Source organism: Rhipicephalus microplus, chromosome 3, assembly GCF_043290135.1.
Source record: "Rhipicephalus microplus isolate Deutch F79 chromosome 3, USDA_Rmic, whole genome shotgun sequence".
Lineage (NCBI taxonomy): Eukaryota > Metazoa > Arthropoda > Arachnida > Ixodida > Ixodidae > Rhipicephalus > Rhipicephalus microplus.
The window spans coordinates 50,878,472-50,904,773 of record NC_134702.1 but is presented as its reverse complement, the minus strand read 5'-3'; the positions used below and the strand labels follow the sequence as shown (position 1 = coordinate 50,904,773).

Genomic DNA, 26,302 nt, shown 5'->3' with positions numbered 1-26,302 from the left:
AAAGCTGTATACGAAAATTTAAAAAAATGCATCAGCACATGCAGCCTTCCCCAAAACCAATTTGATAACATTGACTAATCATTTTTAGCTAACTTAGCCGATAAACTTTTTTATTGCACTTTTTAGGCCATCCACAGTAAGTAAATAGGGCATTTGGCGGTTGCCAATTTGACTCTGAACATCTCCTTCTTTAGTGGTGTCTTTTTAGAGTGCCTTTGACACAGAAATGAAGAAATTTTTTTGAGTGCATGTTGAATATTTAGCAATTCTAAAAATTTATTGTACACTCCAAAAACGTGCACTTCACGTAGTCTCACCGTGAGGCTACTATACTGCATAGAACATTGCGATAAAACTGTATCCTTGACTTATGTGCACCATGTAGGCATTTCAAGAAAATCCAGGACTACGATGAAAGTTTTTACCAACGTGAGGATGAATTTTATAGTGTGCTGTTTACATTTCATATTATTGATTAAGAGATGCTTACTTTACAAGCTGTGATGGTAATTGTAAAATTGTATATATGAGGATGGAAGCACATCAGTGAGTTTCCTTTCATTGTCTTTATGTACAAAGTCTGAATGCAGTGCATTGCACTTTTATTGTTGTTATTGCAATTTTTTTTACATTAGCAGCATCCACTGATCTTGGTTGGTGTCAGAAATGGAGCTCAAATTTTGTAAACTGACCGATGCATAAGTCTGTAATGTAATGTTATTTTCAAGAGGAACAAAGTTTTCTTTGCTGAAGTTGTGTAATAAGTTTCATCAAATGAAAGAGTTTGTTCAATGTATTTTAATACCATGAATTGACCTACTAGCAGCAGCATTGAAGAGATTGAAAAAAAAAATCTTCTATACAGGGTGTCTCTAGAGCCAATGTTTCCACTAGCGGTTTTATCTTCTTCAGGACTACAACTGAAGCCTCGACCCACAAGATCGCTTGTCGAGACCTTGACTTCCGCGATACCTTGTGCTCAGCAATTTTTCATCTCTTTATGCTTCCATCTTTCCCTGAAGTTCTGTCTTTTTTGGCAGCAGCATTATGTTTTGTTTGTCGAGAAAAAAAGATCCTGATGTTTTAGTTGAGACCACAGCAGAGCACTTGCAAATAGAATACAGCTTGAGTGTGAAGTTGCTGAAGACACGTTTTGGTTGCCACAATTGACAAAGACATTTCTGCAATGTTTACAACATTACATGTAGAGTTGTATACATGCGATGAACCATTGCAAGCATAAAATTTGCTTTGAACATGGCTGCCAAATATCGACACATTTCGTGCATATGGCTTGCTCCCTCTGGAATGTAGATTCGTGGTCTCCATTACACATGCATCACATGGCTTTGTTTAATTTGAATGCAGCTTTAATATAATAATAAATTAGAGGTTCTGATCATTGTTGTACAGCAGAACCTCAACGTGTATATATGAATAGTAAACATATAGTTAGCATGAATAGATTTATAGGCAATTGTTGGTTATAGTGAAGTCAGTCTCTTTCCGGTTGTTATAAGAATTTGATGATTACGCATGCATTTGTAAATGACATCATGCATAGCAAGTGTTTTATTATGTTGGATGTAGCTTTAGTACTGAAATTTGGCTCTTCATGGTTTTATTGTTCACTGAAAATGATTAAATGGAGTTTCTTAGATGCTGAAATTTCTTACATTTATCTTTGGCCTTCTGCTTCTTTGTGCAGAGTTCCACATCGTCCTTTGTGGTCTTGACTCCATCGTAGCACGGCGCTGGGCCAATGGCATGGTGGTGAGTGTAGCAAAAGTTACTTGGGTATCCCTTTATTTCCCGAATTGCACAACTCATAGCATGCAGATTATCGGTAATCTTGTTGTTGAAATCAAGGGTCAAGTCTTGAATAATGGACTAATGCCCCTGTCACATGGGCACCCGCAAAGACCGTTTAACTCCCTCGTCCTTACGACAAAGAAGATGCGGTCCGTGTCACACGGCCACCCTTACACAAATGAAGGTAAACGGAGCGTTTTGCAAAGGACGTTCAACGCAGCGAAACGACGACCCTCGTCCCCAGCAGGTCAGAGAACAATTTCGAGCCATAAATGGCCGCAGTGAAAGAATAATACTTTTGGCAATATTAAACATTCTTTCGCTGTAGTACTCATTCACAACGCGTGTTTGTTTACATATATTTACGCCCACCAAAGTTCACTTACTCTCAACACCGTGCCTCGCGAATCGGGCCGGCCGGCGCCAGCCGACCAACGTCATTACCCGCGCAATATCGTACCACTTCCTCACGTCGTCCACTGTGTTACTCATGGCTGAAGAACACAAAATGTGCGCTCACGAGGCATAGAAGCATAAGAACTTTCGTACCGGGCATGTAGACAGACAACAAAGCACCTAAAAGCACAATGTGGCCAGCGTCACTAGCAGCATCGCTACATTTAGCAAATGCATTTTCATTTTAATTTATTTTTAATGGTTTGTTAGTCGCATACCTACCTAATAGTGCTTTTTTTGTAAAAACCGCATAACGATGATTCACAAAAAATCAATAGAGATGAAATTAGAATACTTTTCCGAAAATTAAACTTCACTAGCTGAGCCCTCTCGCGGTAACTGTTACAACCTTGTCATTGCCGTGTGACACTGCCACAACTCCTTCTCCGTCGAACCCCCTAGGGGAGATTTGCGTTGACGGTGTTCAACGGAGTTTGGTGGTGGCCGTGTGACAGGGGTATAATTTCCAGCTGCACTATAAAATCTGCCAAGGGGACTTAAATGAATGACATTGTCTCAACATGTTCATGAATTTCACTTCGGGGTAATACATAAGAAACTTTCAGATTAGCACTGACTGAACTTCGTAGACTGAGTTCTCAATGATGCATGGCTAGTGTAGGTTAGGTTAGCACAATTGTATCGGTATTTATTAGAATTACATGCAGTTGAACTCCCCAGCCTTGTGCGGCTCTTGGCTTTTTTTTCTGTGGTGAGACAGATTTTAGTGTTTAGGTGGTTGTACTTGTCTACAGTAGACTTGTGTAAATTCAAACTCTGATAATTCATACTTTTGATTATTTCAAACAAAAATCAATTTTTCAGTTGGCCTTTTTTTCTTTCAATGCCCTCGAATGGACAGTTTGCAATAATCTGCAAGGTGGCTTTCCTGTAAGATTTCTTCAACCAAAAACTCTCGTTCACAGACTGATTTTCTTGCTCATTGTGTTGTACTCGCGTGCTCACGTGCTTTTGCTGCACAATGAGCGAGAAAAGCGGTCTGTGAACGAGTTTTTGGTTGGAAAATAAGCCTTACAAGTAAGCCGACTTGCAGATTATTGCAAACTGTCTATTCAAACTCCATCATTTGGTCAATTCAAACTTTTTGTGGCTCCGTACCAGAAAATATCTGCTGCTTTCCCTCTACTATTTAAAAATTTGCATGCTCAGGTGTATAATCTTAACAGTATAAAAATGAAAAATAAGTGCTCAGGCCTTCAAGGGAAGATACTTTCCTAGTAAACGAATGTATGAAATGAAACACTTGCATGGTAAACCGTGATGCGCTTCAACTGGTAGAGAGCTTTGTGCTGAAGGCACATGTAGCAAAGAAGCAGTTAGCAATTCACAATTTATTCAAAAGGTCTGATCAGTAGTAAATGGCCGATAAACTTGTGGACTTTATGCTCTGCTTTCTGTTCGTTGCGTGCAGTTAGGGATTAAAAACACCTAAAAAATTTTCAGATCAATGCCTAATCCTAATGTGTATTGTCACCTCACCCGCCGTTTTTGATAATTCAAACTTCTTGATATTTCAAACAAAACTCAGAGGTCCCTTCGAGTTTGAATTAACAAGGGTCGACTGCCTATGTTCTTAAAAAGAAAGATCGCCAGGCCTGCGTGAAACGTGTAGCACTGTCACTGTGAAAGTTGGAAGAGCGGCCTTCCAAGGCTTTTTTTTTTAATACTATCTGGCTAACTGCTACACGCACACCTGCAGGGTATCCACTACTCCATAAATCATCATAATTGTTTTGTAGTAGTAGCTGCATTCCTTATGCCATTCTTCGTCATTCTTTGGAGAAGCGTTGTACCCACTACACACTTGCAATGAATTTCGTGCAGTTTGTTTTTATGCCGTGGCTGACGATGATGATGAATTAAGACTAGCGCTATTGTAATTTGTTGTATAATTCGACGGCCCAACTCGTTACGCGACTCGCATTGTGGGACACCTGGTTATTCTTTAGCTGTTCTAAAGTGCTTTATTACATACATTAATGTGATTCCTTTCCCGACACGAAGCCCGCCTATGGTCAGTTTGCAATGGAGTTCAAAGCACCGGTGTAGCTCAGTAGTAGAATACTGGGCTGGCACGCAGATGACCAGGGATCGAATTCCATTGGTTCCTTGGTGCCATTATTTACTTATTTTTTTTCTGATTTTGCGGGATAGTGGTGACAAACACCGGTAACGGCGGACAACTACGGCACATGTGACCCTTGTTGTGATGTCATTACAGCTTTTGCTGTAAAAAAAAATATTGTTGTTGGTGTGTGTGAATTGTAATTCACAGCTCCACTGGGAGGTTTGATGTTCATTTTGGAGTTCAGTCATCTCAGTTGCAATCCCCATTCAAGGGTAAGCAACGAAATAAGCTTTATTGCGTAGTCCCTGCCCCAGATGGCTTTGCTTAGGAATTTGCACATTAATACATTTGTATGCCGCGAGCAATGGAAAGAAAAATGGTAGGTGTAACCTTAAGAGACAAGAAGAGAGCAGAGTAGATTAGGGAACAAACGGGGGTTAAGGCTATCATAGTTGAAATCAAGAAGAGGAAATGGACATGGGCCGGGCATGTAGCGTGTAGACAGGATAACCGCTGGTCATTAAGGGCAACTAACTGGATTCTCAGAGAAGGCAAGCGGGTTAGGGGAAGACAGAAGGTTAGGTGGGCCAATTACATTAAGGTCCTTCTGAATTTTTGTGTGACTTGTGTTTGTCGGGCTATGCAAGTCACTGGCACATTTATGTTTTCGTTGCTGCAACATCATAGTGTATAATTTGGGTACTCGCCCACCGCGGTGGCCTAGGGGTTATGGTACTCGACTGCATGCCCACAGGCCGAAGGATCGATGCCCAGCCACGGCGGCCGCATTTTCGACGGAAGCGAAAATTCTTGAAGCCCTTGTACATGTATTTAGGTGCGTGTTAAAGAACCCCTGGTCGTCAAAATTTCCGGAGCCTTCGACTGCGTCGTCTCATAATGACCTACCTCACATTGTGTGGGCCTTTCCAAAGGCAGTCCGACAAGGTCACGCCATTGATACGGATGAGCAGTGAGAGACCGTGCTACTCAGCTCAGAACCAAAGGAACAGCTCTGGGCAATCCGACAGGCCAAGGGCACCACCAGGGCCCAACGGCTCTTGGCTGACACCCAGGTGTGAGATGCACACCACCGAGGCTTCCGGATTCTTGCAATAAAATTTCTTCTTCCTCTTGCTCATATTGTGGTTGCATGACTTTAAACTTCAACACATATTAGTGTTATTATTGATGTTTGTAGTCATGCTTGGGGATGTTTTTATAAACTTCTGTTTGTTTCTTTCGTACACAGCTGAGCCTGGTGGATCAGGGCTCGATAGTGCCAATGGTTGATGGGGGAACGGAAGGATTCAAGGGTAACGCCCGTGTTATTCTACCCAGCATAAATGCTTGTGTCGACTGTACACTGGATCTGTATCCACCACAGGTGAGTTGTGGTGCTTTTGCCCCATTTTCCGCGCTGACAAACTGATACCATACTGCATTTAGTCGTCTGCTTCGAATAACCAGTGAAAATAACTATAAATATAAAATCAGTGAGCACTGGAAGTTCTGTGGCACTTTCTTGATCCTATAGGCGAGTCACTCTTACAGCTGTTCATGTTATTCCTTTTAGGATACAGAAATTCAGCTTGTTTAGGTAGCCATTGCTAGAGTAGTCCAGTGAGTAAAGGTCACTAAGGGTAGGTAACTCTTTCAGGTGCGCGTGACACGCCAGTAGGTCACGGTGCACCTGAATGTTATGCCGAATGGCCCACTGGTTGGTCACATTGCGCGTCACACGAGACCTCAGGAAAGCATGCTAGAGCACACATGTCAACACAGGAAGGGGAAAAACTCAAGAACGAAATAAAAATCAGTAATGAAGTTGGTGCAATCCAGGAAATTTATCATAACTTAGGCATGAAGGTGATGCTTTCAGGGTGTACTGCACATAATTGAACAGACACTGGGCCGTTAACACATTGCTGCTCACTCTTATGTGGAAGTTGTTCTTCTTGCTAGAAGAGCTCTAGAAGAAGAATAGAAGAGCTCTAGGTGCACACAAAGTGTTCAACCCAGTTCTACGCAGAGTGAGATAAACGGAGTGTCGAGTGTTTCACCGAGGGGACGGGCCATTTATTGACTAATTATGTCTCTGCAATCCTTGTAATAAAGTAGAACATAAGAGAGCAGGAATAGGCTGTACAGCCACGCATTGAATTACATCTAAATAGCATTGTGCTCTCGTGGATGCAGATTACTTTGGTATAGGTGAGATGTCTCTTAGAGAGTGTCTACTGTGTGCGCAGCTTTTGCAATCGCAGTCTTTACATCAGTTGTATTATCTCTGTGCTATGCGCCACCTTTGTTCTTTGGCAGTACCTGTTGCAGCTTCTTATCCTTAACGTCACGACTTGTGGCATGATAAGAGTGTCGCTAGTTGCCTGCGAGTGAGTGGCTAGCATTTCTGCCATCCCCACTTGTCTTGTACAGCTATCACCTTGTGTGATAATTATCTAAAAAAAGAAGTGAAAGACATGGATTTTTTTACGTGTTTGTTTCATTTTTTTGCACTATCATGTCATATATCTGTCCAGCTCCTTCGCTGGCATAGCAAACTGACTGTTTTGCAGTGTTAAGGAAAAGTTTTTCTAATACACAGATTGCTCTAGTTTATCAAGCAGTGGAGTAAATCTTAAGGAGGCTATTGCTCTCTTTCAAAGCATATTTTACTGAAGAGGAATTGTTATTAAATGTGACAGATATCTGCAAAGTAGGCATCTTCATAGGCACTTCGAAAAATGGAAATAAAACCTTCAAGAAGAGTGAAAGGTATAACAGGAATGAAAGTTTAAAATGCATATATTGTATTTTCTCGCATTTATCGCATATAACCCATTTTATCTATGACTTGCACCCCTAATTTTGACTCTCTAGAACAAAAACACAAAAAACAACTCTTGTTAAAGATGAATTATTATATGTTAGTTTATTATCATCTTTCACTTCTATCTCCTTCCCTCCTGTCTCAACAAGCTATAAGAACAGATGGAAAATGTGTAAATATTATTATGCCTTGAAAAAGATGAGGCTCCTGTCGAAACATCGTCTAAATAAACGGTTGTTACTTTAAGAAAATGCATATACTGTATTTTCTTGCATATAACCCATTCTCTCTATGACTTGCACCCCTAATTTTGACTCTATAGAACAAAAACTCGAAAAACAACTCTAGTTAAACATGAATTGTTAAATGTTAGTTTATTAGAGGATGTGTAACTTACTTTTTGTTTGTTACTTTGCATTGCTTTGAGATTAGTCGGACAATTTAATGTTGTGCTCTGACGGAATGGTACATTGTATCTGTGCTTTAACTGCAAACCATACTTTTATTAAAATTTTCTTTTACTTGGACATAAGGAAGAACAGTAACCATACAAATTTTAGCTACAGCACCTGTGCCCAATTTTACTTAAGGTTTTATTGAAAATATGACAGTTTTGTCATAGAAATAATGTCAAAAGTTATTGCAAAAGCACTTTTCTTGGGCTACCTAGTGGGATAGCGCTGTTCATCTCATAAAGTTCCGGATTAAAATTGTTGGATCACCGATAATGCACTCAAATAGGTTTAATAAAATATTTATCTCTATGTATATGATATAAATGTGTTTTAACCCAGTGCCCTTTGATGGGTCTATCTGACTGATTTTTAGATTGTTACGTTCACTGGCTTATATACCATTTATGCTTTCTTTAAGGTAAACTTCCCGCTGTGCACGATAGCCCACACCCCACGGCTGCCAGAGCATTGCATCGAATATGTGAAGATTCTCTTGTGGCCCAAGGAGAAGCCGTTTGGAGGTTAGTTTTGGCTTTACAAACATACTTTGGGGGAGTACTGACATATGTGACATATGTCATATGTGAAATATGTCATGACATGTGTGAAAAGAATAGGGCTTCGATTGCATAGCAGCAATCAGACCAATTAGTGATTGCATAACCTACAAAGCAATCTTGTGCAATAAGAAAATGCTGCGAATGTCCCAAAAGTATAAACCATTCTCTGCTTTTTAGCATCCGTGCTATCACTTATAAAATCGCTTTCCACAATACTGCTCACTTTTTGTGAGATTTCACAAAATTGCCACTAGGCACACAATCTGGCTTAGTACAACATTCCTGGCATGCTTACTTTTTCCAGCAGGCACTGGGCCATACGGCTGTGGCCATTAGATGGCTGAATGCGTCTGGCGCTAGTCTCATGAAATCTCATAGAGGTATTGTTGAAAGTTGTCTTCCGGAAATATCAGCCCTCATAGTTCAATTGGTTGGGTACCGGCAATCGATCATTTGGAATGATGGTGACAATGAATGCAGTTGCTGGGCCAAGGTCTAGTTGAATTAGTCATCAGAGCTTTCTTTTGAAGGAACCCGGCTTGAGCGGAATGCTTCAGTGGTGATGGTTTCGGGATTTTCGTTTCTTTGGTGCAGCTGTTGAACAGCTCCAGCCACTACGTTTAATGATTGTACATTGCAACAAGAGCTTAGGAACTCACAGGTTCCTGCATCATGGAGATAATAAAGCATCTTGCTCAAGAATTGGGTGACGTGTCAGGTCTTCCTTTTCGAACGCTTACGATAAGAGGTTACCAAGTTGCAAATGTCATGTAGATAAAAAAAAAAGGCTTTTCCTACTTCTTGAGAACAATTTTGGAGGGTAGACCTCGTATAACGAAGTATGATTGCACAAAACAGAGAGAAGGGGGTGCAAGACAGCACCTAATATGACTTTGGTGAATGGTTCTGCCCGGCATTTATTTGTTCATACATGCAGTTTCAAAATTAATCTCTTTTTTTTGTGCAAGAAAGGTAAAAAAACATCACACTGTCTGTGGGGCTTCATTCCTGATAAATGCTATTGAAATATGGTGGGTTGTGCAACAGTACGGTGGCAAGATTGCGGAAGCTTACAGTCGTGTTCTAATGCTTGAAGTTAAAGGCCGAGTGCTGACCTTGATGCATTGCTTGAGACAGAAAAGGTGACGCTTGATGAGGAAAGCTGCATGACTGTAAATTGTGTGTATAATTTTTGTAGTATAGTCTACAGACTGATGTGAGCTGTAGATTCCACTCTGGCCCTATATTGATGCGTCTTAGAATTGGCATGTCATTGTTACTTATCCAGTAACCATAACACTGTGTAAAAGCAGCACTATTACTGTTGTGGTCTTGACCTTTGCCTTACTTTTGGGCCTTTTTCTTAATTACTATATGTGAAACATTGTTTGTGTGTACCCACATTAAACACACTAACAGTCAAAATGTAGTAGCAATGAATCACTGACCGAGTCTCATAGAGACTAATGCATTTGCAGATCGGCTAAGCCATAAATGGTTCATCTTTTGTCTGCTGGTTTGTGCATATTAACTGCATACCATGATAACATTTTGCGATAAAAAATTTACAGCGCAACTAAACTTGCAGACACTACAATGTGCCGCAAACAGTTCTTCGTTGTTTAGAAAAGTTCGTAGATTGGCAGATCAGCTGTTGCGACTTCCGTTTGACTGCTGCGATGCCTTTGCAGGTACGTAATCATAGGGGAAGAAACGAAGGTGAGGTGGCGACCACCAACAAACATGCCAATACGACTTATCGTCGACAAAAAGCCTCATCACAGCAGGCATCCCTGGCTATCTGCTAGGGAATGTGTGTGACGTAGTGCCATTTACTGAGCCTCCTGCATGCGTTTAATAGGGGGCTACCTGATTGCACTGGACCGCCGGTCACTGCCGCCTCGTTACGGGGGACCGTGTTCAAGTGCGCAATGCCTTGCAGAAACACAAGCAGCTTGCTGTTGCAGAGTATAGCATTACGTGTCGCGAGCACCAAGAAACCTTGCTGCATTGATGCTAACATGCGCACAATACAGCAAGCGTAGTGCTGTTTTAGCCATACTGCACATTTATGTAAGCAGCCCAAAAGCACCTTCGTGCACTGCCACGATTGCTGGAGCGTCATTTAGCTCATCATCATCGCGTTAGCCCAACAGGCTACTTGCTGCACCTGAGCACAGAGACGCAGAGTGGGCTTTTTCTACAGCAAGCGGATCTGTAGACACGGTGTGCACAAATTAGGTGAAGCGCTGCACGGAACTAGCCAGTAGACTCTTTGACTCTCTGTGGCAGTGCTGCATTTCAAAGAAACTATAAGTTTTCACTTAGAAGCAGATCGCGGAACACACGTATCGCGGACAGCCGATTGTGACCGTTCCGTCGCTCTACTGTGCTGCATATCCCAGAACTCGCAGTAGTTTATAAATGCTCTTTGGCGTCGCCACCCCTTGCTATCACATGGTTGGGCGGGAGTGACAAAATCTGTTCGGCTTTGTGGCAAAAAGAAAGGAACGGCCTTGTGGTGAGCCCTTTAGGCAACGCTTTCTGTGGCACTGCATTTATTTCTTGGTTGGCGGCGATGTTGCACATCCAGAGATGCAAATTTGTAGCTGGTGGTTAATATGTAGTACGTTTAGTTTGTAGCTATGCCGCCGTGCCTGGCAGGTACGTAATAATGAGGTTTTACTGTAAAAGAAGGCTTAGGCAACTTTTTCTACATAGATGGTGTTAACCAGAAGGTTGTGTTTAGCCAGTAAATTGGTACTCTTGGGAGAAAAGAAATACTTTCCAGTGAAACATAGCAAAGATTGGGTGATGCGATCATGAATGATACAGATTTCAGTTCTACAATTGAATAATACTAGCCCTGGCTGAAATACACTGTATACAGTACAGAAAATATCGACTGGCTCAAACACTTTACGGCACTTTCGGTGGTACAGGTGCTACAGCAGAGGTGAGCAAGCCACTGTTGCATGCTACGGTGCAGATGAGCTGGCACAACTCGTCACGATGGTATCGTGCTTAGGGCTCGACTGCTGACCCGCACGTGTCCTGATCGAATCCTCTTAGCTGCGACGGTCGCATTTTCAGTGGAGGCGAAAATGCTTGGGGCCCGTGTACTTATATATTTAGGCGCACTTTAAAGAACACTAGATGGTCAAAATTTCCAGGGCCCTTTGTACGGCATCATCCGTAATCTTATGGTGGTTTGGGGCGTTAAGCTCGAAGTATTATTATTATTAGATGAGCGGGCTGTTTGTATTAGGAGTTAGATCTATGCGTTGTTGATAAGGCAGGAAAGCAAGAGCATCTGTCATTGAAAAGAAACTGGACATCCTGCATAATGCAGAACAAGGTGACGAAGATAAAACTGACCGGCCTCGCCAAGGATTGAGGTTTAGCATCGTCAACCCTGTGTACGATTGTTGGTCTGTGTGAATAGAATAACGAAAAATCCTCAACATCTTTGTTTCAATGCTGAGGAAGCAACATCATGCACAGCTCGAGGAAGGCTTGTTAACGTGGTTTAAAGAGACGATGATAGCGGAAGTGAGTGTAGCAGTTGGAATTGACAATTGTAGCAATGGTGAAGTTACTAATGCCAGTGGTGATTTCGTCATTGCTCAGGGTGACCTTTTGACTTGTGGTTTGCTCATCATAGAGAAGGTCGTCAAAGGCCTTTCCATATTGCAACCTGTTGCTTTGGCCAGCGAGGAAGAAAATGAAAACCGCTGCAGCAGCCATGATGGGCAAAACGTAGTATGAGCTTGATGGGGGCCAGCGGGAAAGAAGACAACAAGGTCTGCAGCACTGACAACCATGGCAGTAGCGGCTGCTGAAATTCATCGCATACTACATGCTGAACCACGCAGTGGTGTGTGAAAACTTCCGTCAAGTCACGTGCACACATATATTTACGCCATCTGGAAGGCACTCGATGAAAATTTGGGCAAAAAGGAAACGTAGGAATTGAAAATTTTTTTTGCTATAAAAAAGAATTCTTTCTTTATTTTGTGAGTATTTTCATGGTACGAAGTCTGGGTGACAAGATGCTTCACACAACCCCACGAAGTCAGTTTCACTGAGGTCTTACTGAACACTTTTTGTTCTTGTTCTCCTCTGCTTCGTATAACCAGAGGAGACTGCCATCGACGGTGACAATCCTGATCACATCCAATGGATCCACGAGAAGGCAACAGAGCGTGCCAGCGAGTACAACATCAGTGGAGTTACCTACAGGCTTACACAAGGCAAGTTTATTTTGATCCCTCAGGCATTTTCTTTGTGGTGACACTAGACTTAAGCACAAGTCATCCTTTCTGGCGATACCTAAACCTACTACACCCAAACCTCGTTATAACAAAGTTGCATCTTATATGAAAATAAGTTCGCTATATCCAAAAATTCATTTTAAATGTTTATTCCTTACACTATATCTATTGAAAGACTATTTTTCATTTACGTCGTTATGCCCGATATTTTCTTACATCTGGGTTCATTATATTGGCGTTTGAGTATATTTCATAATGTTTTATAACAGTACATAGCAGCCTTTAGGAACGTTGTCTGCGCTAAAGCTGCTCAAAAGTTAGAAAATCGGTCAACCCCACTATTGGGAATGATTGTACTAGCTCTGACATTTCAGTGCAAAATTAAGTAATTAAACAGTTTGGACTCTAAGAACAGCCATGCAGCTATGTTGAACAAAAGTTCTCGCATAGCGCTGCTTCCTGGTTCAACATGTTACTGAAACATGGACATAATGTGACACAGTATAGAGATAGTGACCAGCCTCTGCAAGTCAAGCCAGTTTTTGCAATTGGTGTTGACCATCTGCAAAATAAGCCGCGAGCCTGCAGGCAATGCCCTTCAGCAATGCACGGTTAAGCCTAGGCTAGCATGTGGTGTTGCACTGGTCATCAAGCACTATATTTTAACGTGATCTGTTTAGGCTGAGCTTTGTTATATACGAACAAATTTCAGGTCTCTCATAGGATTTGTACTCATCAGGTTTCGTGGTACTAAAAGGCACTTTCTTTTTCATTTCATTTTCATTTTATTTTCATTTTATTGAGGTTGTTATGACTACATTTCGAGAAATTCACAACACTGATTAGACCCATAGCCATAGGCTAGTAGGGGGTCTAACTTGAGAAAGTATACAAGCAGAATACAAATTGTATATAAAAAAATCAGAACATCAAAAAACGTTGATTTTTCATAAATCGAACAAAAATACAAGAAGATATCATTAGAATTTAAGGTGAAGTAAATGCTCAGAAATGTATATAGAACACATTGTTGCACTTTGTTCATAAATAATCAAATAATCAAGAAAAGACAAAACATCAAACTATGTGTAAGGCTTAGTACATGGTCATTACTATTGATCTACATGTAGCAAATATTTTTTGAGTGCGCTCGAGAAAGCCTTAGAATCTTTAATCTGAAGTGGTGTGTTATTCCACACTTTAGCTCCTACGAACTGTAGTAAGCGTTCACCATACACGTTTTTAGTAGGTGGAAGATTAAAATTCCGCAATGTCATGCATCTAGTGACGCGGGACAAGGAAGAAAAGGTAGATACATCGAAAGGTACACTTTGTGCAATAACATTATTGATGGTAACTGCGATTTTATGCTGACATAAGTAATCAAAAGGTAGAATATTCAACTTGTGAAACAAAGACGCACTGGGTTGATTATATGCCGCATAATCTATTATTCTAAGTGCACGCTTTTGTAATATTCGGATAGGATCAAGGTAAGTTTTAAAGGTCCATCCCCATGAGTCTAAGCAGTATGATAGATGACTATGAACAAACGAAAAATAAAGGACTCTGAGAATATTTCTGCTAAAATAATTTCTAGCAGCCAGTAGCATACTGCAGCCAAATGCTAGCTTAGTACAAACAGAATTACTTTGTTTTTTCCAGTGTAATTGGCTGTCGAACACTACACCGAGATATTTAAATTCTTTTACATCCTCAAGTTGGCAGTTGTTCATTGTAAGTCGAAATGACTCACAGTTTACATTTCGGTAACGGGAGTGAAAAATGGTGTATTTGGTTTTCTTTGCATTGAGTGTTAATTTGTTCACTGTAAACCACTTGGTAATATTTTCTAGTTCTTCATTACCTCTACATTCTAGATCGGCTATGTTATCGGCAGTAACTATTAAAGCTGTGTCATCAGCGTACATTAGCATCTCGGCTGATTTGAGTATGCATGGCAAATCATTTACGTATAGTGAGAATAACAGTGGCCCCAGGACCGACCCCTGAGGTACCCCTGTCTTTATGTTTAATAATGATGACATAAGATCTTGCATGTTGACCATTTGATGACGTCGATCAATGTAGTTAGAAAGGAGGCTAAAAACTTTGCCGCGGAATCCATAGTGTTTTAATTTCATAAGCAGAATATTATGGTCGACGGTATCGAATGCCTTTTTTAAATCAACGAAGACAACTGCCACAAGAAGGTTGTTGTGCAGTGCCTTGTTAATCTTCTGTGATAACGATAACACAGCTGTTGATGTGGAATGGTGTGATCTAAATCCATGCTGCTCCGGGCAAAAAGCATTATATTTTTCTAAGAATAGGTGCATTCCTTTTCCAAGAATCTTTTCCAATATGGTGTTTATTATGCTTAACACAGATATGGGCCGATAGCTTGAAGGATCAGAGCGATTGCCCTCTTTATATACCGGCACAACTTTGGCGTTTTTTTAACAAGATGGGTACGTCGATGTACGCAAGCAATGGTTAAATACGTGGCACAGGATGGAACTCAAAATATCAATGTTATCTTTCACTAAGCGAGCAGTAATACCATCTATTCCACTGGCTTTGCTCGTGCTTACATTGGCAACGGTGTCTTGAATTTCATCCTCACTGATTTAGTGAAGAGCAAACGTATTTGTTAAGGAGGTTGAAATTTCTCTACAAGAGAATTTTGCGGCTAAGGTAGAGCCGATTTCAGTAAAGAATATATTAAATGTATCAAGTATACGCGCATCGACTACATCAGGTGATACACGCTGTGTTGGTTGTTTACTGACAACTTCTTTTACAATTTGCCATGTTTTCTTTGAATCGCCTTGTGCTTGGAAAATGAGTCGAGAATAATAGACCTTTTTTTGTTGCCTCATTAGATTCACAGATTGATTTCTTAACAATTTGAATTGACCCAAATAATATTTATTTTCTTTGTGCTGTCTCCACTTGTGGTACCAGAAGTCTTTCTTCTTCAGCAATGCAAGGATCTCTGTTGTCATCCAAGGAGTTAGCGGGGTGTTATATGAGCGTGCGGACACGTTTGAACGACTGCATTCAATGGCATGGCGAAGGGCTTTTGTTATGTTTTATAATTCAATGTTGGCGTCATCGTCATACAATGTTTCAAATTCGATGGAGAGAATGTGATTCCGTAATAAGTTGGAATTGATTTTGCTTGTATTGCTGAAAAATTGTGCATTCTTGTTTGGAGTTTTCTTTAAGGAAACAAAGGTAGAAAGGTGATCTGCTATCGGTTCATTATAAACACCAGCATTTACTTTCGATTATACGTTAGTTAAGATGTGATCAATCGTTGTTGCCGACGTACTGGTTCCTCTCGTAGGGGTATGTATGAGATTACAAAAATTGAATGAACTAACCGATTGTGTGTAATGAGTGTAACTAGTGTTTGCGGTGTCTATGTTCATATCCCCAATGATGACTGCTCGGTTCTGGTACTTAGTTGAAAGACAGAAAAGAACTTCTTCCATCCTATCGAGGAAATGCGCTGATTGGAATCAGGTGGACGGTAAACCATGCCAATTATGCCAAAACAGTGGACTCTGGTAAAAAGTGCTTCTAGATCGGGAGAGCTCTGGTTCAGGAAGGATATAACTGTATATGCGCAGCCTTTTTTTACAAACAACGCCACTTCACCACCACATGAACACGAGTCTCGCTGATGCGATATGGTTTCGCATCCGGGAATGTTGACATTCTCTTCTTTTTTCAACCATGTTTCTGTAGTTGCTAGCACATCAAAGTGGTTTGTATGTTTATATAAGAAAGCAAGAAGCAAATTCAGATTTTTCTTTATACTGCGGATATTGCAGTGGAATATGTTGGTGTATTTCTTATCTATGAGCTGATCTACTTGAGCTATCGCGACAGCCATTTCTCTGAAAATTCTTGTGGCAAGTGAGCAAGAAGAGCAGCTACACTAGTTTTGCCAAATCATCCTCGCATGGAATGTGAACTACCACGAGTTCTCAGACTTCTTAGCAAGGATTTTCTCTTCGGAAACCCAGACGAATCTCCAGTTCTTATCTTTCTTTCTCTGTATAGCCTTACCTAATAGAACCTTATTTTCAGGACACAGATGTTCGTTCACGAACTCAGGTTGATTTGTACCGAAACCAAGAGTTGACGCGTTAAGCCTGTTCTTTCTTGCTAACTTTACTATTAGATCACGTTTGAAGCGAGACAAGAACTTAACGACAATATTTGGACATTGTTTCCCTTCGTCGGCACTCGGTGAACAACATCAATATCTTTGGCGCTGACCTGAACAAGCAAACAGTCGGCAATTTTTTCCACAATCTCCATGTTTTCCTTCTCAACATAGGGAATGCCTTTCAGTTCAATGTTGTTCCGTTTCGAGTATTGCTGTAGATCTATCAACTGTTTTCTTGTATCTCTTAATTCTTTTTTAATTTCCATGTTTTCTTTCTGACACTCCATGCTTCGATTTCTCGCCTCGTTCAGTTCCTTACGCAGCAACTTTATTCCAGTCTTTAGTTCGTCAAAGGTGTCACTAGCGAAGCTGACAGATGCCCTGAGGGATTTCAATTCTGCCTTAATAGCATTGTACAATGAATCAGTATTGTTCACGTCTGTTTTGATAGCAGAGAGAACGTCAAGAAGCTTTGTGTACAATGAATCAGTATTGTTCACGTCTGTTTTTATAGCAGAGAGAACGTCAAGAAGCTTCGTGTTCATCTCCTGCGTTGCCTTCTCTATTTCCTTTACAGTACTTGGTGGTTTTTCACCCAAAGCATTGGTGAAATCAGTCAGGGCATTCATTTTTCTTTTTTTGGCTCACACTTTGTTCACAAATAGCAACAACAAAATGACAGGGTCATGAAACAAATGCAAGTTCAGGGCGGATCGGTAGCCGTGAGTGCTGAGGATTTATGCTAAGTTACACAAATGATCAGACTCCTACCTGCGATGTGTAGAATACACGGTTAGTCAGTCCAACCAACGTCGGCTGCCCGATCCGCTCTGAGTGATGTCTATCCGGGGTTGCCTCTTTATATAGCCGATGGGGGCGTGCCCAACAGCTTGCAGTGTCACTGTCGACGCCTCGTGATCCGAAGCAGTCGGCACTTGCAGGAACAGAGGCACAGGTGCGCCTGCACGTAGTCCACTTGATGATTCTGCGTTGCCGCAGAATGACGAGCCAGGCAATCCGATGCTTGTGTTTTTTGTTCCTGCGATGTGTAGAATACACGTTTAGTCAGTCCAACCAACGTCGGCTGCCCGATTCGCTCTGAGTCTCTAAAGTTACTCTGAAGTGACTAAAGGCACACTACTCATAGACAAACTGTCGTTGACAAATAGAGGCTGTAATAGTGCGAAGCACTTCGTCTTGTTTGCTAACAAGCGGATAATTATGCATTAATATCCGTCACATTGTTTCTCCCTTGTGTTTGTTGACACTGCAGGTGTGGTTAAGAGGATTATACCAGCTGTGGCATCAACCAACGCAGTGATCGCTGCAGTCTGTGTGAATGAAGTTTTTAAGATTGCTACCAGGTAACCTTGCTACCGCATTCTTTTATCGTTGTGCTTCATTCTAAGCGTTTTTCTTCTGGTCAGCTCGAAACATGCCAGAGGGAAATTAACTGTACTATGCATTGTGTCCACTCTGAGAGCCTTCTCTCAGAGCGCTGCTGCTGCTGCGAGAGAGAGAAGTGCAGGCACTCACTCCATTGTTCTGACTGTTATTCGTTCATTGTGCCACAATGTTGAAATGTGCAAAAAAATAACTGAGAAGTATTAGCGGAATAAAAACAATGGTGCTTGATACTTTCGAATCTGGTACCCTTAACCCCTTAACTGCTTTGGACGAGCAGAGCTTGTCCCGCCCACACTCTCACTAAACTGCTTTGGACGAGTAGAACTCGTCCTTGCGAAATAGGTACTCCCCTCAAGCGTTCAGGTGGAAAAGTGTGCATTTACAGCTTACATTGCATGTCATCCACCAGATGGCCGCATTTTCTCAAGGATTTATTATTTTCCTGTGGCAGGAGCGTGGTTTTTGTTGGAAAAGACAGCATGCGTTGGCGGCGACACATGTACAGCTGGCCCGTGAACACGAAAAAAAAAAAAAAAACTATTCGTTTTCGCGATATTCTCGATAGTGATGACAATTCGAGTAAAGATATTTATTGTGTGCCCAGAAGTGAAGACAGCGATGAGAATAAATTCAGTATCTGCTTAGGTGGTAATGAAAACAGCTCGGACGCAAACATTGTGAGTTCCCGCCAGTGAAACCGCCGTGCATTATTCCGCGTTTTGAAATTTTTCACGCAGCCCCGAAGCTTTCCGATCGAAATATCACGAGGGTGCTTATCCTACACAAGTGAAGAAAGATGTAGCGTCTGTAACTGCTTGGTTTATAAGGTTTTTAAATTTTATTAGCAGCAGTTAGCTGGTTTCCTATGTGTTGTTCAGAAATAAACTTTATTCTGCTGATTTGACTAAGTATATGGGGAAAATATTTTTTTTAACATTGACTAGCTACTTTTTAGTACAATCAGATTCAATATCAGCAATAAGAGAAATAGGCACTTTTGACTAGAAATTAAAAAAAAAAGCAGTTAAGGGGTCAATTTATGTATGTAATGGATGCAATTAATTAATAACCTGTGTATATAACTTTCGCCTGTATGGTAACAAATGCTAATAGAAAAATTCATCACTTTGCACAAAAAACTGCACGCCACTTGTTCCATCACTAGTTTCTATCACCTTTTTGCCCCCTCATTTAATGAGCTTCACCAATGAATTAATTTGCTGGGAATAAATAATTAGCTTTAAGTAGCTGGGATACCCTATATGCCATTTCGAAGGGCATCGCGCAACTTGAAGTCACTAATTAGCTTTTCACTGAATTAATTCTCTCATACCTTGTCATAACAAAGCCACGTCCCAGCAGAAGAAAAAAAAAAGAAAATTTTTCGGTACTGAAGATATTCCTTATTGACATGTAGTATTTTGTCTTACGCTGATTTTGCCAGAAAAGCATTTTATAATCTTTCCACCATCGAGTGAGCCTATTTTGTGTGCCATTTGTTTTCCCAGCTGCTGCAACCCGTTGAACAACTATGTGGTATTCAATGACACCGATGGGATCTACACGTACACCTTTGAAGCTGAACGAAATGTTGAGTACTCGCTTCTCTTTATGTCATATCAAGAACCGCTGTGTGGTTTGTACTCCCTATTAGTTTGCTGTAGTCAGCCCAAGAATGTAGTTGTAATGATGTTGTTTTGGCATTTGTTTTCTCCTATAATAATTTTTTTAGGTTTATAATTTGTCATTTATCGTATTTACTTGCATAATGAACGCACTCGCATAATAAGCGCACCCTCACCTTCAGTCATCAAAATTTTGATTCTTTTCCCTGCTTCACATAATAAATGCACCCTATACATTATTCTGCTTCAGTTCCGCTAACAGACACCTGGCGCCTCTTCACCCGTTGGATCTCTTCCAGTTTTTATTATTTCATCGACCCCCCCCCCCCCCCCCGCCACCTCGGCTCGCTTCCTCCCCCCCTTCGCCAGTTGCTGCATGCCGTATTATTTTTTTTTAAATCTATGCACAAAACGTCCCCCGTCTTATCTGTATGCCACAGCAGGGTTCACGGACGGTGCGAGTGTAGACATCGCAGCTGATAAGCACGCAGCGAGCGAAGGTCACGAAGCTGCTCGCGTTAATCGACGATCGGTTCTAACCATGCGCACGCGATTTTCGAGCAATCACGACAGGATTTGCTGTTGTGAAGGGTCATTTGTCGCTATTGCGTCGCAGGTTTCTGGAAAATCAGAAAAAAATTGCTTGTCGCTCAGAAAAGATCGTGACGATTTTCGCAACTTGGTAGCAACCCTTATTCTCGCTTCGCTTATTATCTGAGCGAACCTTATTATCTGAGCGAAGAAGAACTTCTCATGTAGAAGTGAGGTGGCGGCCGTATTTTGTCGTTAATCTTGTTATCGACAGTTTGTTTTGACGCTTCAGGGGCAGCTTGCTGCAATGCTGGTTACTTGCTACAATGTTAACAGCGTCATCACGATCGTCGTGTGAGGTTGCCGCAGAGATGGCAAAGTGCGTCCTAGCGTCGTAGACCACACTTTTGAATGCCCCACGAGATCACAGCAGACATTGTGGTTAAACAATTGCAAGAAATGATAGCCGCAAAACGCTTTTATGGCATGGGCGGACGGAGACAGCTTGCAGAAGATAGTGCCATCAACCACTGAAGACGAGTAAAGTGCAACAAAGAAGCTGTTTCCAAACAGTGTATGCATATGTCGATTGCGAAAAGCTAAGCAACCTAATTTTTTTTGTAGTGCCACATTTTTTGCTCTTCCCAAAAAAGTTTTCTTAAAATTTACCCCGCACAATAAATGCACCCCCCAACTTTGCTCCGATTTTTCTAAAAAAAAAGTTTGCGTTGATTACGTGAGTAAATACGGTATATTTTTTAACTTAATACATTTCACTCTATTTACAACTTTTTCACTTTATTTCATTTTGTTTATATCTATTTCTTTCTACATTTATAATTTGTTGTTAATATTCCTTACTGCTCCACATTTCATTCTGTTTGTCTTTTTAGTCATTAAGTGATGTGGCCCTACTCATTACAGGAACGCTTCATGATTGAGGGCATGTTGTATAGATAGATTAGTGAGTGGTTTGTCTTCTAAATTCATTAATATTTATATATATGGGTATGAGGACAGTGTACGTTAACGTGCTTTTTTTTTTACACTGGCACTTGAACAGTAGGAAGAATTTGACAGTGATGTACCTGTTGCATATTTTTTTTAATTTGTCATTTTGGTTCATTTATTCTCTGTTTTTTTTGTGTACCGTTAAAGGGGCCTTAAAGCATTTTTCCCAAGTATTCATCAAATGGCTTCATTGAATGTGTTTATTGCCTCCCAAATAAACTGCCACAAAACTTTTTAGAGTTTCAGTGAAACCTCATTTGGGCCTAGTTTGTAATATCTCTCATTTAAAATTAACAGCGCAAACACAGAACACGCCCCACAAAGAAAAGGAATGACACACACGAGTGCTGACTATCTCTGCTTCAATTTCTCAAGTACAAGCGTTGCTGGAGGAATTCGTCGCATGCTTCCTGTGCCTTGGCTCTCCTTTCTGGAAGTACGAGCAGCCGCAGATCTGTGCTTCGTAGTGCCAAAGTTTCTGTGACAGCAGCTCGTGCTTTTTTTCTTGTTCCATCCTCTTCTACAAGTTACGTACTTTCCGTAGTCGTGCCATATCATAACTGTACGCTGTAGTTTGTTCGCACTGCTAACGCCGACATTTTTACGCAGGAGAAGTGTCTCGCCTGCAGTCAAAATACCGTCACGCTTCACTTTACCGAAGAGACCAAACTGCAAGAAATCTACGACCACTTGATCAATAGCCATGATTTGTAAGTTGCATTGAGGCATTGGCTTTTAATTAAACCAGTTCGTAGACGTGTCAAATGTAAAGTGGCATCAAAATAATCGGTAACTAGTTCTGTCATGAGGAAAGATATGTATATGTATTCACAGGCTGTCAGTTTGGAAATAATCTTGTTGCTTAGTGTTCCCTCCATTATTTCCACTTTAGAAACGTAGTCTTACATAAGTAATTTACACTTAGTTTTGTTATCTTTGTATACAGAGCTGAAAGTTGCACGGAAATTCTGCAACACACTTCCTCAGTGTGTATTGTGTGCTCAGGTGATGATGGCGCACAAATGTCACACTGAACTGGGTTGTAACTACAAAAAAGCAGCCGATTGAATGTCGGAGCAAGTGGCAGAAAGCATCAATAAGCTGATGCAATCATAATTGTGTCAACAGAGCAATATACGTCCATCCTAGATTGCTTGCACATCGGTGAAACATTGTGAAGACTTTGTTAATAGAATTGAACCTCAATATATAGAAGTCCATGCACTCAATTCGCTTCTTGTATTAGAAAGTGGTTAAGTTGAAATGCGACCTTTTGTGCAAAGGTATATAGTTGCCTAAGGTCTTGTTTTTGCACAGAGAGTGCTGCAGGAACGTTAGCACGAAATGGCAGTACGAAAAAAAATGAGTTAATTTATGTAAAAGAATTTTCTTTGATACGAGATTTGGGGACTGTGTGGTGTTAATATAACTACAGGTTATAGTTTAGGTTCCTAACGTATGTCTCCCAGAGACATTAACGACTCGGACACCGTGTATTTGTGCTAGGCTTGGCTAGGCTTGCACGAATAGTGAACTTAAGGTTCGAAGTGAATAGTGATTTTTGTCGAATAATTTGGAATAGTCTATATATCGCACAACATTAAGAAAAATGGGCATATTTGTCATGATCTAACTAACCTGCTAGATATTTTTTTAAATTGAAACAAAGCCTGTGTGAGTGCCATTTTTTTGCTTCAAAGGAAGTGTAAACAACTTTGAATAATAGCATAATTTGACTTTCGGTGGAATGCAAGTGATGAGCTGTAAATTACATTACGTTTTAAAATTTGCTATATATGTAGAGCATATAAGTCGGTATAACAAGCTTTTAAGCTTCAAAAATTTATTGATATGAGGGTGAAATCTTCATTCAACCTTGAAGGTGGGCTTTATGGTAGGGCAGATTTTTTTTGTATACGTGTCTTTGTCGTTTAGCACCATTTATATGCTGTGAAATTATTTTTACAGGAAAGTACATGCGGACTAATGTACATTTATTCGCTTGTTTCGAATACTTCAAAAATTTTTATAATTCAAATCCGACTCAAAGCGAATTTGAATACTGTATTATTCGTTCGAATATTTGAAGCAATAGAATATTCGCACAAGCCTAGTTTGTGCATGGCTTTATTGCTGCATGCACGCGCTTTCTTCACGCTTTCTTTAACATTCAAAATGTATTGGTCCCACAGTCAAATGAAGTCTCCAGGCATGACAACTACAATTGATGGACGCAGTAAAACCCTGTACATGCCTACTGTGCCCAACATCGAGAAACAGACGAAAGAAAATCTCAAGAAAACTCTCAAAGGTGAGGAGAGAAAGAAGTTTACTCTATTTTTTAAGCGATCAAACTGACCTGCATGTACGCTAGTTGAGATTTATATTAGTGTACAGTGTCATTTGAATCATATTGAGAAATGGCAACAGTACGTGATAGGAAATTTTCTCAGTGTCTCAGAGCAGACAACGACGTGAAGAAGGAAGACGAGCAATTGTGAACGCACATCACATTTTATTGATGATAAGGAAGTGAGCACGCGTGCACCCCTACACATGCTGTAAAAAAGAAATCACCAACATCATTACAAAAACTTTTACCCGTAAGAATTTATCGACAACATGCAGTAGTCGAGTAGCACTTAAGAAGATGCATTTTTTCGACACTACAATCGATGAAATTGATTATTGTCGTTTAGTACAAATATAGGTCGGCAAGAAATTGCGCCCACTCAGGCTCACACATACCTCTGACTCACACTCACCAATGTTTTACTCAAGAATACTCACTCGGACTCATGCTCACTAAGATTTTCTTCAATCGGAGTCACTGGGACTAGACGAAATATTTGCATGTGTACCAAAGTATATTTTAGAATTGTGTGGGCCTTCCGCAGGTTGGCAGACCTATCATTTGTAGACTTTGGTGTTCTCCTGTAAAGCGTGCACCACCCTATGCACCAGTGCGTTAGGTGCAGCATTTTAATAGGTGAAAGGAAAAAAAAAGTGCATTGGTATCGTATTTGCGTGTACGTTTGCATTATTGAAAGAAGAAAAACAAGGTAACTTAGGCCGCAAGTTATGGGGTGGTCACGGAAATAATAAAACAATACGAAATCACACTGTGACTGTCAGTAATCAAACACAGGAGGGCACATAATATGCCAAGCTGTTTCTGACTTGTAAAGCTTACCTGAGTGTTGTCTGCTTCCAGAACTGGGATTCGTTGACGGCCAAGAACTCTTGGTAGTGGATGTCACAAACCCTATGTATGTAGTTTTCAAGATCGCCTTCAAGCAACCACAGCCACAGTGATGATATATTTAACTTGTGCGTGATTGTTGCAGTGTTTTTTTTTTTCAATTTTTAATAAAGTGTCAAAGTTCGACTTTTCGGATAGTTTCCTTGTATAGACCTATTCCACGTTTGTAAACACCAGTAGGTGCCATCGACACAATGAGGCACTTGTAGCAGCGTCGCGGCGCACAGCGCACTGGGGAGGCTCTCCTGCGCGCTGTACTTGGGGTAGCTTTGCAGCTGGTGGGCTTGTTGTCACGTGATCACAGACGGCAGTGACTAGCTTTAAACTGGGTGGAGCCTGCGCACCCCGGCATCGCTTCAAGCGCCTCAGTGTGTTGACGGTGCCTACCGCTGTTTACAAACATAAAATAGGGCGATAGCATTCTTCTTATTGTGGCAATATCAGCTTTCCAAAAGAATATGCATCTTTGTAGGAGAACGAAATTACATTAGCAAAAGTTAAGCAGCAGCGTTTCACATAAGTGACGCAGGTTCAACAGGGTTTCTTGTTATAGTGTGTCGCTGTCAAGCGTGAGATTACTGCCTTTGTTCTTCGCCAGTGCAGTCATATTATGTATGCAGTGGCGTACGAAATTGCCGGTTTACGATAAAATTTTGATGCCCGTGAACGAAAAGGTGTACATTGCTTTCAAAATTTCATGAAAGAAAACCAGGCTTGCCGGTCTTTCAGTGTTGTCATAGCAACTCTGCATCATTTGTACTTAAGCAATTTCACAGACTGCAGCACGCTGCCTCTGTGGAAAGTGCTTTGCTCGTGTGTAAACACTATAATGTAAAATGTAAATTGTTAGAAATGCCCCTGGGTGGTCTTCTTCCCCATCCCCCTCCAATCCGCTGCTCCGTGGATCAAATTTCATTGATGGAAGGTGTAGTCGCAGCCGAGCTGGCTTGATGGATTAAAACCCACTGCTTAAGACCCACTTTTGCAAAATTCCTGACGTCGCCCACTATAGCTTCGCTTCTTGATTTTTAGATATGGCTTATTTCATTATAATGTACAATTTATGGTGGTGATAGCAGGGTAAATGCTGCAATATCTGCAGCTTGACTAGCTGGTTTTGTCATCTAAAACGAGAAATCACTTAGAGTAGCTGTGACACTGCACCGTACTCGTTGTTTTACTCTTTAATTGTGCACGCATTACGTCCTATATAAATAGGAGCACTTTCTGAACTCCATTGCTCGGGCCGCACTGAGCGCGGAAACTTCACTTGCTTCATTTCTGTAAACGAAACCAGAGAGCAAGCTCGCGTTTTATTTTACAGTGAAAGCTGTTATGAGATCAGAACAAGGGCTGTTTTTGGCGCCGTAGTGGTCCGTTGCCGCAGTCATTGTCCGTAACCGCTATCGTGTGAAATGAAATATCTAGGACAAAACAAGGCCCAAACATGGGTCCTCTTCATGGCAGCCCACGGCAGCCCATTTCTATCGCAGGGCCGTGCCAGTTTGCATAGCTTTGTAAGAACGGCACTATACAGGCATTAAATTGGAAGGAATATTGGTAACATATGTAATATAACGTGGTATAGGAGTAAATTGAAAAGGAGGCGTCACACAATGCGAATTTCGGAACCAGACATCGTCAACGATCTTGGCTTGACTTGAATGCTTCCAACCCACTAAAATGGCTCAGCCATAACTCTTCAATGTCATCAGCCACCACTTCAACAAAGTGTACATATTGCCTTGCTAATGCGTAGCAGGTACCTTGCTTCATTGCAGAATAGGTAACGGCCTAGTGGGTGCTTCCC

The 26,302-nt window shown here is 41.0% G+C and overlaps 1 protein-coding gene across 2 annotated transcripts in view; it reads left to right on the top strand.

Moving 5' to 3' along the window:
* Uba3 (Ubiquitin-like activating enzyme 3) overlaps positions 1 to 24,618 on the top strand; it is a 75,554-nt gene extending 50,936 nt beyond the window's left edge. For both annotated transcript variants that reach the window (XM_075889553.1, XM_037425576.2), the window contains exons 6-15: positions 386 to 429; positions 1,709 to 1,773; positions 5,607 to 5,741; positions 8,058 to 8,160; positions 12,339 to 12,452; positions 17,930 to 18,020; positions 19,572 to 19,653; positions 21,840 to 21,940; positions 23,423 to 23,541; positions 24,445 to 24,618. In XM_075889553.1, coding sequence (XP_075745668.1) covers positions 386 to 429; positions 1,709 to 1,773; positions 5,607 to 5,741; positions 8,058 to 8,160; positions 12,339 to 12,452; positions 17,930 to 18,020; positions 19,572 to 19,653; positions 21,840 to 21,940; positions 23,423 to 23,541; positions 24,445 to 24,545 — 955 coding nt within the window. In that variant the 3' untranslated portion in view covers positions 24,546 to 24,618. The remainder of the gene's footprint in view (positions 1 to 385; positions 430 to 1,708; positions 1,774 to 5,606; positions 5,742 to 8,057; positions 8,161 to 12,338; positions 12,453 to 17,929; positions 18,021 to 19,571; positions 19,654 to 21,839; positions 21,941 to 23,422; positions 23,542 to 24,444) is intronic.
* The last annotated feature ends 1,684 nt before the right edge of the window (positions 24,619 to 26,302 follow it).